The sequence below is a fragment of the Littorina saxatilis genome, linkage group LG1 (assembly GCF_037325665.1).
Source record: "Littorina saxatilis isolate snail1 linkage group LG1, US_GU_Lsax_2.0, whole genome shotgun sequence".
NCBI lineage: Eukaryota > Metazoa > Mollusca > Gastropoda > Littorinimorpha > Littorinidae > Littorina > Littorina saxatilis.
Window position 1 is genome coordinate 67,921,041 of NC_090245.1, and position 12,500 is coordinate 67,933,540.

The window sequence follows — 12,500 nt, forward strand, 5'->3', positions numbered from 1 at the left end:
AGCCACCAAGCTGAAATGCAATACCGAAGTCCGGGCTTCGTCGAAGATTACTTGACCAAAATTTCAACCAATTTGGTTGAAAAATGAGGGCGTGACAGTGCCGCCTCAACTTTCACGAAAAGCAGGATATGACGTCATCAAAGACATTTATCAAAAAAATGAAAAAAACGTTCGGGGCTATCATACCCAGGAACTCTCATGTCAAATTTCATAAAGATCGGTCCAGTAGTTTGCTCTGAATCGCTCTACACACACACACACACACACACACACACACACGCACAGACACACATACACCACGACCCTCGTTTCGATTCCCCCTCGATGTTAAAATATTTAGTCAAAACTTGACTAAATATAAAAACGAGTCCACTGAATGTCAACAGTCGTTACAAAGAACATGGATGGAGACACTGAGTGACATTTGACATCTATGGACAGACACATCATTCAACAAAGACGGAAAACAACCCACCAAAAGTGACAACTACAGATACATATAATCATTCGATTCACACACTCGATGAAGATCCCAACCTGTTAAATTGTCTTTTGCCTCCCAGGCACTTGAAAACTAATCCTAGAAACTGGAATCGAGGAGGGGGGGTAGCCTGTGGGAGAGGTGGAAAGGGGGAATTTGTGCGTCTGCTTGGATTCTTCTCATCTCCGCTTTTCCATTACTCTTCCAGATTTCCCCCATTGAAAGCGGAATGAAATAAGAATGCTTGAGGGATAAGACACTGTTCCGTCATCGAACTTTTTTGTTTGGCGGAGGGAGGGAGAAAATACGCTCATGGCATGGGGTTGGAATTTTGGCGCGAGCTTTTTGCACTCGGGAAGGTTATCTCTGCGTGGATGGCTGTTTGATGAGCGTAATGGATATTGCAACTTTACGAGTGAAGACAATTGATATAAAAGTTACATATGATGGAGAAGAGGGAAAAAGATACAATCAACGGCATTTGCTGTCTTGCGGACAAGGGATACCATTTCAAAAGCGGGTGCTAGATAGGAGGGACACACGATTTATAAAAGTTTTATAAGACGAAAACAGAGGGACAGACAAATAGACACTGAGAAGGAGAAATGAGTAACGTAAAAGTGGAGAGAGAGGAAGAGAGAGAGAGAGAGACAGAGACAGAGAGACAGAGAGACAGACAGACAGACAGAGGGACAGAGACAGAGAGACTGACAGAGAGTGAGAGAAAGGAACACACACACACACACACACACACACACACACACACACACACACACACACACAGACGGGCGCGCACACTTACACATTTTTCTCTCTCTCTCTCTCTCTCTCTCTCTCTCTCTCTCTCTCTCTCTCTCTCTCTCTCTCTCTCTCTCTCTCTCAAATTCACACGTACCTTCCCTCATTTCAAGCAATCCTATATTCTGCAAGACACAAACTGATACATGTATGTAAACTGATGAAAAAAAGAAAGGAGAGACACATGGGAACAAAAGAAACAAGAAAGTGGACCTACCTCTGGTTATAGCAGCAATGAGCAGTCCATGCAGACAGGACAGGCCCACGAGGACTGGCATGAAATTCCTCATCCTGGTGATTTTCTCAGTGGTGATCAGTAATTGTATCCCTGCACTTCTGCAACCGCGTTCTTCAAGGAGATGTTCAGTCTCACTGTGGTCTGAAAAGGCGCCCAGGAAATGTTGCTTCTGAACCTTCCGTTCTCTCAATGTCCTGAGAAGGAGATGTATTTAAAACCCTACTCCTAGCGATCGTGTTCTCTTGGCGCTCTCAAAATGATGCGGTCGTTGGGGGTTGGGGTATTTTCAGGATGATGTCCGTGAAGCTGGCCTTCTCTGATTGTTCTGCGAAGATTCCTTGGAGATATTAATGTTAGTAAGGTTACTATTACTAATATTGCCCCTGAAGTTGGCGACCTCTCGGTGTTCGAATGAGGTATTATGGAAATATTTTTACACAAGCTGGTATTTCCCGAAAACTTTGTTTTTCTTTTGCAGTTCTGTACCTCACGCTAAATGTGAATATTCGCGTTCACACAACCCATGCGATAGACTTCAACAAACGAACTGTAAGAACAACTCAACACAGATGAATAAAGATATCAAAGAAAGTTCCAAAACAACAGCATCACTCCCAGCAGAATGCCTCCAATGTTCTATTTCCTTACCACACACGCTCCGGTAATGAAACAATATCCCGGATTCTGAATCACACACTGCCGCTCCAACAAACACAAACAACAGGCCCGTTCACACAAGGCACAGGGACGGTGACAATGTGGTCAATGGCAACTTAATCAACTGACCATCTCGCCGCATCCTCTTCTCTTGTTAACTGTCCGGCAAATCTGTGACTGCACGTGCACTAAAGACCCCCTGGGTGACCCCTGACACGCGACAAAGCCTCAATCTCCACGCTTCAGTGACCTCAATACCATTGTTTACTGCACCACGTGGGCTTGCGATTGAAATTTTCTGGAGATCGAGATTGATTGAGTGTGCTGTTCTCTTGGCTAGTCTCCTGATTTTTCAGGCCTCAAAAGGACTATATTTTAAGCGTCAAAAGAATAACGTGAAATGAGTTACAGACCTGATTCGCAAACGTTCGTCAAAGGGCCGTGCAGAAGTCGGTTTCTAGCCTCAGAAAGTCCATTCGAATGTAAGAATCCTTGAAGCTTTTCTTTTCGGTTTCTTCGATGATTTTAGCACGGTAGCAACAAAATGATATTTTCACAGAGAAGTGCGGAGAGCTAAACACACGCTGAGGTCAGTTGGCGTTCGTCGCTGGGCCGCGTAGTGCACTTCTGCAGAAGGTAACTGTTTCCTGCGGTGCCAGAGACAAAATCAGGCTGTTCCTTGTCCAGGCTGCTGCGGTCCTTTGAAGAGGTCTGTGACAAGTTCCGGTCACTCTCCCCGTCATACCATCCTGTAGTGGGTCGTGAACTTGAGGTACTCTCCAAGTGCCTGCAGGAAACGCGACTATGCTGGATACGCTGTGTGCTTCTGATCGACCACCATGTTGTGTCTGCACAATAAACACAGAACATATATGTCATTTTCATGTACAAAACGACGCAGACAAGTAAGGCCGGGAAACAAAAGCCAATATATTATGATACACTGACGACGTGTGCTTCTGATCCAACACCATGTTGCGTCTGCACAATAAAAAGATAACATTGCATATTTCATTGGCATGTCCAAAAAGAGGCCGACACGGAAGGGGATTTGTGATTCCTTAAACAAAAGCCGATACAGTATGATACATTGCTTTGTTTCTGATCAAACACCATGTTGTGTCTGCACAATCAATTACACAGAACATTGCAGATTCCACTGTCATATATGATGCAGACAAGGAAGGAAAACAAAAGCCAACACAGTATGATACACTGTGTTCTTCTGATCGAACACCGTGTTGTGTCTGCACAATAAACAGATCTTTCTTTCTTTATTTGGTGTTTAACGTCGTTTTCAACCACGAAGGTTATATCGCGACGGGGAAAGGGGGGAGATGGGATAGAGCCACTTGTCAATTGTTTCTTGTTCACAAAAGCACTAATCAAAAATTTGCTCCAGGGGCTTGCAACGTAGTACAATGTATTACCTTACTGGGAGAATGCAAGTTTCCAGTACAAAGGACTTAACATTTCTTACATACTGCTTGACTAAAATCTTTACAAACATTGACTATATTCTATACAAGAAACACTTAACAAGGGTAAAAAGAGAAACAGAATGCGTTAGTCGCCTCTTACGACATGCTGGGGAGCATCGGGTAAATTCTTCCCCCTAACCCGCGGGGGGTAATAAACAGATATAACATTGCATATTTCATTGTCATGTTCAAAAAGATGCAGACAAAACCTGCGTGTGTTTCTGGTAGACAACCATGTTTTGTCTGAACAGGAAAACAGGGAACACTGCACATCCAATGGTCATGTTAAATTGATGCAGACGAGAAAGTGAGAAATGTGATTCGCGATCATTCCTCAGACAAAAGCCCAATTAATAGTATGATAATTATGCTGTGCTCTTCTGATTGGTTACCATTTCGTGTCTGCATATGGAAAAGGGATTTTGCACATTAAATGGTTATGTAGAGGGGACATGTGATTGGGATCATTCCTCAGACAAAAACCGATACAGTATGATAATTATGCTGTGTTTTTCTGGTCGGCCACCATGCGTCTGCACAATAAAGAGAAAACATTGCACATGCAAGGGTACAATCCTTCTACGGTAAAGAATCATGTAATCCACCCTAACTCTGGCCAGGCATTTACAAAGAATAACAACATAACTGCACTTCGACATATACCAAAGTTCAACAACCTGGCTGTGTTCTGTGCAGAGTGGCAAGTGTTTGCTAAATTAATTTCGGCTGTGACATCTATACGTTAATCTGCGAAATAAATTCATCAACTCAATACTCTTCCGCACTGGAAGTAGTTAGGTTTATCATCTTTGGTATGTGTCCAATTGGAGGGACGATCAACACAGACCATACAAACCACGAAGGGGAGCTCAAGCAATGCAAACACAATGTTTAGGTCACACAAAAAATTACGGACTGGCTGCCGAATTCTCAAAATGGTTAGATTTTAAAAGCCTTTACGCATTTTCGAAAAAACGCTGCCGATTTCGCGAAATGGGCAGCGTTTTGCCGATTTCGCAAAATTGGCAAAAATGTTGCGAATTCCCTAATTTCGGCAATTCCGTAAATTGGCCACAACATGTATACTGTTTGACACAGTGTCTGGCTGACTACGAAGCTGTGGCTAAAAAAAACCCAACAGAACCTTTCACATTTTAAGTTCTTGTCAAATGATGCAGACAAGGGAATGTGGAGAGAATTCGACCCGGTTATAATAATCTACAGCTTAGAGGAGGGATCATCATCAACGTCATCATTTACATCAGATTAACTTTTGTAACATGTTCCAGGATACCACATTTGCGAACACCAGACGATACCAGCTCATATTTATAAGTTTTAAAGATCTGTATATTCAACTTCCTTGAATGCAAAAAAGACAGTATCAAATGTAGGCATCATGGTCCTAGAGTTTTAAAGCTGACGATTAAATAACGTTCTGTCAGTGTGTGTGTGTGTGTGTGGGTGTGGGTGTGGGTGGGTGTGGGTGAAGGTGAGTGGGTGGGTGTGTGGGTGTGTGCGTTAGTGAATTTGTGTGTGTGTGTGTGTGTTTGTGTTAGTTTGTTTGTTTGTTTTTTGTTGTTGATTTTGCATGGGGTGGTTGAATGAGGGTAGGGTGTCGTTGTGAGGGGGGAGGTCTAGCAAAGTCAAACGTGTATCACTATGAAATACTAACTTGTATCGTCATGACTCACTCACTTGTCCTTTCGGTTGTCTACGTGACCAAAACTGGATCTCATATTAGACACCGGAGCTACAGTAGACTTTGCCTCTAAACTGTAATGATTTATTTTAAAGAGTGTTGTATTTCGAGAAAGATTAACTTGTGTCTTGTTTGACATTTGTGGCCTTCTCGTGTATCCCCCAGTCTCACCAGTTGTAGTTTGAATTGTCTACATAGTAAGAAAATTTTAAGGGGCTAATTGTCCGTCAGGTCTTAATTGCCTACTGATATTGGGCATGAATTGGTTTATACGATTCGAGTTTTTAGGCCCTCACGGCTTTTGATGTATGCGTGTTTAGGTGGTATCAGCCATCTGCACTTATTGTAGAATGACCAAGATCTTTAACGTGCCATTGTGGTGACACGGGGGTGGGAGATGGATACCGTCTCTGGGTCTGCACATAAAGTTGACCCGTGTCCGTCCCGGCCCGGATTCGAACCAGCGACCTTTCGATCACAAGTCCAGTGCTCTACCACCTGAGCTACCCGGGCCCTATTGTCTACATGGCCGAAACTGAATCTTATATCAGACAGCGTGGAACCTCTCTTTTTAGACAATCAAAAATCTGAGAAAATCATGACTGGAACAGGAGGGAGTCTTAAAACATGTGAGAGGGTATAAACAGAAATCTAACACACACACACACACACACACACACACACACACGCCCACACGCCCCCACACACACACACACACACACACACGCCCACACGCCCCCACACACACACACACACACACACACACAATGTATGACCCCAATAATAAACTATACCCAAGGTTATATGCTCAGGGTCTGGTAGCAATTCGACGGTAAATTATGTGATAATGATAATCATTAGAAAATAATATAGCATAATACTTATAGCAAGTACTCAAAAGGGTAGAACTCTTGGTGACCGTGCCTTCAAACGTATTTTCTACCTGTCTAATTTTTCTCTGCAGAAACGTACTCGGTTTGGTCCAAATTAACGCTACGTTTGCAATAATAAGCCCAAAGACTAGGGGTTTTATACAAACAATAGGTTTAGAAAATTTCAAAAATATATCTGCTTTTTGTAGCTCTACAGTTATACAGACTTTCCCGAATAAAAAAAAACTCACAATAATTCAAGGTTATTGGAACGTTTAATTCTTGAAAAAACAAAACGTTACATTTACAATATTTTTCTATAACCTACAATTCTTCTTTTTGAATTTTGGAACACGTGTTAGCAGTCCATCTGGTTTTGGATTTCAAACTTTTTCGGTTCAATATAAGAAGGTGTCGATCTCTCATTACCTCTACTGTCTGGCACTACTCAGCCCTAACCGACATTTCCGCTTCCTCCCTTCGTCTCTTCCCATTCACCATTCCAAGAACGTCAATGGCCACCAAGCGACGAAATCGTCACGCTGTCGTAGAGACCAAACAGCCACCCGTCCCACGAACCGTCGACTTTGCAAAGCATCCCAAACTTCTCCATAAACAGACGCGCCAAATGTCCACAGGATGCAAAACTTGGCCGTAAAAAGAAGGGGATTTTACGATTCTCTGCCTGATCCCCTCTGCCGACGACTGGCCTTTTTTACGGCCTTCTGAGGTCTGTCTCAATGTCCCTTGGTCTGCTGAAACTTTCCTGAGGGGTTAGATTATGCCCCACCCCCCCCCCCCCCCCCCACCCCCCACCCCCCCCCCCCCCAAAAAAAAACGAAACCACTCCCAATCTCTTATCCCCCCCCCCCCCCTTCTGCCATTCAATCGGAACCAGGCAAAATAATATCCGATCTATGGTTCCAGCTGTCTTCTGCAACAACACAATGAGAATGTGGCGAGGATGTAGCGGAGAAGATGGTCCAGACTTGGTGTTAGGTTGACCTCTGGTCCTTTCTTGAGAATGTCGAGTTACTTTCGTTATAACTGGCAGACAGGGAGTAAGTTGGGATAGTAAACACAGTCTCGGCTTAAATGAGAATCAGAATTAAAGGAAACTTCAAAGTTTCATTTTATACTGTACGTTGATTACTAAATTACTAATTCTCGTGGAAGAGTTACAAAAAAACTGTGAGCTGGGACTACGGTGACAGGAAAAAAATTCTGGCAAGCATCTTGATCAACGATGATCCAACAAGATTTAAAAGAACGCAGTAAGTACATCTTTTCCGCTTCACTGTTTACAATTACCAACTCTATTTGTTGATAGAAATCATGAGATCTTTTCCAGGCAGAGATTCTGGACATTTCTAAGCCAATAAACGAGAACAAACAAAGAAGCACACAACTTTTTTCAATTTGATAACGTCTTCATCATACTTATATATACTCGTAGGTGTACACACCAATGAGAGTGTGGGAATCGCATTCACACAGAAAACATCAACAGACTGTTTTGGCTGAGTCTTCGCCTTTTTTCACCAGATCTTCAGAAGTACCCAGCATTCCCAGTTAACCATGACAACAATTTGCGGAAATGCCTGGCTGGCTGACTCAAGAGTACCGATGCTGCCTCTACACGATAGTGGTTTTTTCCGGGACATTTGATGCAAACACCGCTTGACAGTAACGTTCAAAAGGAAGGCCGAACGTCTTCATTAGGCAGACAATGTCACTTCCAATGGTTATGGATGCAGGGCTATGGGAGCAGTCTTTCTCGCTTGTCTGCATGAGGGTTGAAGGTTTCAGTCTACCAATGGGTAAGGGTAGTGTTTATGGTGTAGCAAGGAGTTGCAGGTGTTTTCTGTATAGTTGTGGTATACTGTTGCGGAGGGTGTTAATTCGTGGTAATGCGTGAGAGTGTGTTGTGTCAAACAAACACACACACGCACGATAAAGGAAAAAGAATATCGAATACAAGAAACAACAGAGGTGAGAAGAGGAAAGAGTCGCTTCCCTGACCAAAACATGAGATGCATGAATCTCCAATACCATGGTTTTTCAGTGGTGAAGGTGCAATTATTCCCCTCTTTGTAGATATCTGTAATTGTACTTGTGGACCGATAGGATTTAAAGCCAAAACACATTCGAGAGTAACTAGCCATTTTACAAGGACAAAGTACAAATATAAAACGAATATTTCTTAAAGTACGACAACCAACAGACCGTAATTTACGTTCCCGCCACAAACAAACAAACAAACAAACAAACAAACAAACAAACAAACAAACAAACAAAACTTAGAGACTATGATCTGCGTATTTCCAAGCGTCTGTGTATAAATACACAGTATATTTAGGCTGCTAAATGTTCCTGGCTAAATACAATAAGAAAGTGTACTGGGAGTGATTGTGGATTCTCCCTACATCTGCCTCAAAACATATTACTCGTGAACGTTATGGCTTCCCCACGCTGGTAAGCGTAATCGGGTCTGACTAAATGCTACTCGACCGCACTCGGACGCACGCGGCCTTGCACTACCTTGCGCTACCAAACTAAAGCATTACATGTACTATTTTTTATATATAGTATCTTCACAACATTATCTGACTTTGTACCAAGTTTTAAGTCACAGAAATAAAAAATAAGGGAGTTATGATGTATTTTGCGACGAGCTATCGAGCAAAAGTGAAAGCATCGCGGTTCAGCGTCCGACCATGTTCGCATTGATCTATATATATATATATATATATATATATATATATATATATCTAATTAAAAACCTTGCCAGATAATGACCTTAAACATAACATTGTTCCTGGCAATTCTTTTCGACATAACACAATGCATTCTGACATGATATTTCGCCAAGCAAATGTTTTGAAGACAAGCTTTTACCAGGTGACTCTTTTTAACATAATGTTTGTGGACCCGACACTTCGCCACAATTAATAATTAATAATACACAAGGTAATTATCTTTGATGCGTTGCCCCTGCCGAAAACTCGCGTAGTAATGATTCAACAGTTTGCACGTGCTATTGTATATAGATACAACACAACAATACAACAGCCATGTTTCCCCCTCCCAGGCTGCTGTTAACGGTGTGTGCAGGATGGTTTATGATGCAAGGCGGTCACGCACCTGAGCCTGGCATCCAGGTGTGTAATTCACCTGTACAGCGACTAACTTCTGGATGCAGCTCGCTGGCTGCGACGACGACGACGAAGACTTACCAATTTTGAGGTCTTTTAGGCTAGCTGTCTGGCGTTAAATTTTCCGACAAGAGGTGGGTTTTTTCTGCTTCGACGACGACGACAAATTGCGAATTTTGAAGTCTCCGCTTAGCCTATATGTGACCCTCCACCACGAAATGGGTCGCATGTCACCTCGCGCGGTTCTGCGCTAGGCTTAGGCCTAATATAAGTCCGGGGAGTGTCTGGTAACAGTGTGAGGGTCACCTTAGTCAGCTTATAACTCAAACAGTTTTCGCTCTTTTCTAAAACGGTCTTCACCACTGGATAGAGCATAACAAACTCTTTAGGAAAATGTAAAAATATGAAAATCATGCAAAGGTGACATGCGACTCATTCCGTGGTGGAGGGTCACATATTAGAATGACGGCTAGCTGTCTGGCGTCAGATTTTCCGATAAGAATTGTTACCGGTCTGTTGACCCTGGTCCGATTGAGTTTGCTTGCACAGGAGAGTACAAGCCGGCGTTCAGCGGGTGGTGGGATGTGGGCATGTATGGGGATGGGGGGAGGGGTTACACCATGTTTGGCTTTTTTCTCCTAATTAATCACCGATGTTTCAAAGCGCCGTGACTTGAACGTGCAAACAGATTAATCTATCGACAAATAGACAGTGATGTTAGATAACTGGACAGATGTTATTAAAATGCTTCCTCTGTTTTTGTTCGCGTACAGCTGAAAGAATCTACACACCACACAAAGGTACTGGTACCGACAGTGTCCTCAAGGCAAAGCGACCGTATCGCCTTCACTTTCTGTATTCATAAAACAGCTGCTCTTCCAACCCTGCACTCCCCTTGGCAAATCATATACATACACGTGCTTTACCGCCCTACCCCAGTCCTGCAGAACTTTACAAGTGTATCTTTCCTCGACATTGGGTTACTGCATGGGTTTCAACATAAGAATAAACGTCCTTCCATGCTCCTGTTGTTGCGTTGAATGTGTTGGTGGCATCAGATTTCACTTTTTATTCGTTGGTAAAACATTGTCTATAATCACAGGACAAACGTGTAGTGTAAAATCCTGAAAAGTGCGTGCGTGTGTGCGAGCGTGCGTGTTTGTGTGTGTCTGTGTCTGTGTGTGAGTGTCTGTGAGTGTCTGTGTGTGAGTGTCTGTGTGTGTCTGTGCGTCTGTGTGTGTGTGTGTGTCAAAAGAAACAAAAGTGCCTGCCACCTAGGAAATTCCGTGATGTGTATACTGGAGGCTGATATACGTAAGCTGTATATAATATACAACAGTACTTTCTTAGTGCCTCCACATTTCTCTCAATAAACATGCACACCACCTGTTTACCAACGTCAAAACGTTGGTGGTTTTTTTGTTTTTTGTTTTACCGGACAGACATGAAGCTTCCCACAAACTTTGAGTGACGTGAGAACGAAGTTGCAAGAAGGCTAATTACGATTTTTTTTTTATTTACAAAGAGCATACATATATATATACTTTTATGACAAAACATATCCCGTTTTAAAAATTCGTCTTTCTCAGAGTAGTTGATTTTCTCAATATAGGCAACGACAACAAGAATTTTGTTGATCGTGTCCTGGGACCTGTTTGATTTCTCATTAAAGTGGCACGATTTTGTCTTGAACATTATTGTCTGGTACTCACGCAACGAATGTTTAGAAAATATATGCGTACAGGTTGTATTATTTCGTCGTTGGCTTCTTTTTCAAGAAACTGGCAGGTTCATTTATCTTTTTGACATTCTAAACCGGCTGATTTCTACAGAATCTTTAAGCTTTGCTCTTCGCGTTATTCACAATAGCACTGCAGAACTACTATCATGCATGGGATTGGCTTGCAGAAATATTTCTTTGCCAGAACCTTTTCATTGACAATAACGTACGCAGCCTGCTCTCAGACCAAAAAACAAGAAAGCTACAGAGACAGCAACAATACACTAGCTGTTTCCGGAACTAATCGCTACAAATTATTAAATCTGACGTTTGCTTTAAAAAACAAAAAACATTCCTAGCAAAGAAAGAAATGAAGGTTGTATAGACTTTATTCGGTGTTTATATTCTGTCCACGTACAAATCTAATCAGTGGAATGTAAAGGGTAACGTTCAGAAAAAGGCGTTATTTGTTCTCATTCATTACAACATACATATACCGCAGATTTCCAAGAAGGCACTATCAAACAACTGTCTTGATTGGTACCGGCACATGCTCTGCTGTTTTCAAAAATACTTTCAATAATTTAGAACTCAAATGTAATTTTGTACAGTCTGCTTCATCCCCAAAAAATATTAGAGTCCATTTCATTTAACATAATCAAACGGATACTGTTTAATGTGTGCTTACAACCTGACGTACTTATTTGAATACTCTGATCTTTTAATGACGAGTCCAAAAATTAATGTCTTCTATGATTCAGTATTACACTGGGCAAACCTGTCTCCAAATTAAAGAAACATTGCATAAGTGAAACACAATAAAAATGCAAATAGATTACAACGTGAACTTATACTCGTATTGCAATACTTAAGCAACTGATCATCCTAAAGATAAACCCTTTATAACTGACATATAAGTCATCGTTCAGTTACAAAAATAGCGGCATTGCGAGTAAGCTTTTACGCAAACTTTTTGTCCAAAAATGTTTCCCTTTCTTGAAGAATCTTTGAAAAGAACAGAATTGAGAGAGAGAGAGAAAAAAAACCAGCGAAGTGATCCACTTACCATGCAGACACTTTCCTCATATATCCGAGATGCATAGAATTCTTCCTCCACTTATTGTTTCACCCCCCTCTCACTCACGGTAGAAACACTGAGGAAGATGTCTTCTGCAGACGACACTTGGGTATCCGCCCCCGGACAAGGCAGGAGCACACAATATGATGACGCGGCACACACAGCCGGGGACTCTGACAAACGCACGCGCCTCGGTTCTGTATGAAGACGCGTCCTTGGTGACAAACACAGGCTGTGTTCTCCCTGCCCACACTCGCTGACAACTTATGATAACAACTTTTTATTTCAAGCTGTAGCTATTCTAGGTCTTTTTCTTCC

At 42.2% G+C, this 12,500-nt stretch overlaps 1 protein-coding gene across 1 annotated transcript in view; it reads right to left on the reverse strand.

Annotated features, from left to right (window-relative positions):
- LOC138976877 (limbic system-associated membrane protein-like) overlaps nucleotides 1-12,500 on the reverse strand; it is a 140,346-nt gene that overhangs the window by 126,788 nt on the left and 1,058 nt on the right. Inside the window, exons 1-2 of the mRNA XM_070349766.1 lie at nucleotides 12,171-12,500; nucleotides 1,497-3,022 (exon numbers count right to left, since the gene is read on the reverse strand). The exon at nucleotides 12,171-12,500 is cut by the window's right edge and continues 1,058 nt beyond it. Coding sequence (XP_070205867.1) covers nucleotides 1,497-1,569 — 73 coding nt within the window. The 5' untranslated portion in view covers nucleotides 1,570-3,022; nucleotides 12,171-12,500. The remainder of the gene's footprint in view (nucleotides 1-1,496; nucleotides 3,023-12,170) is intronic.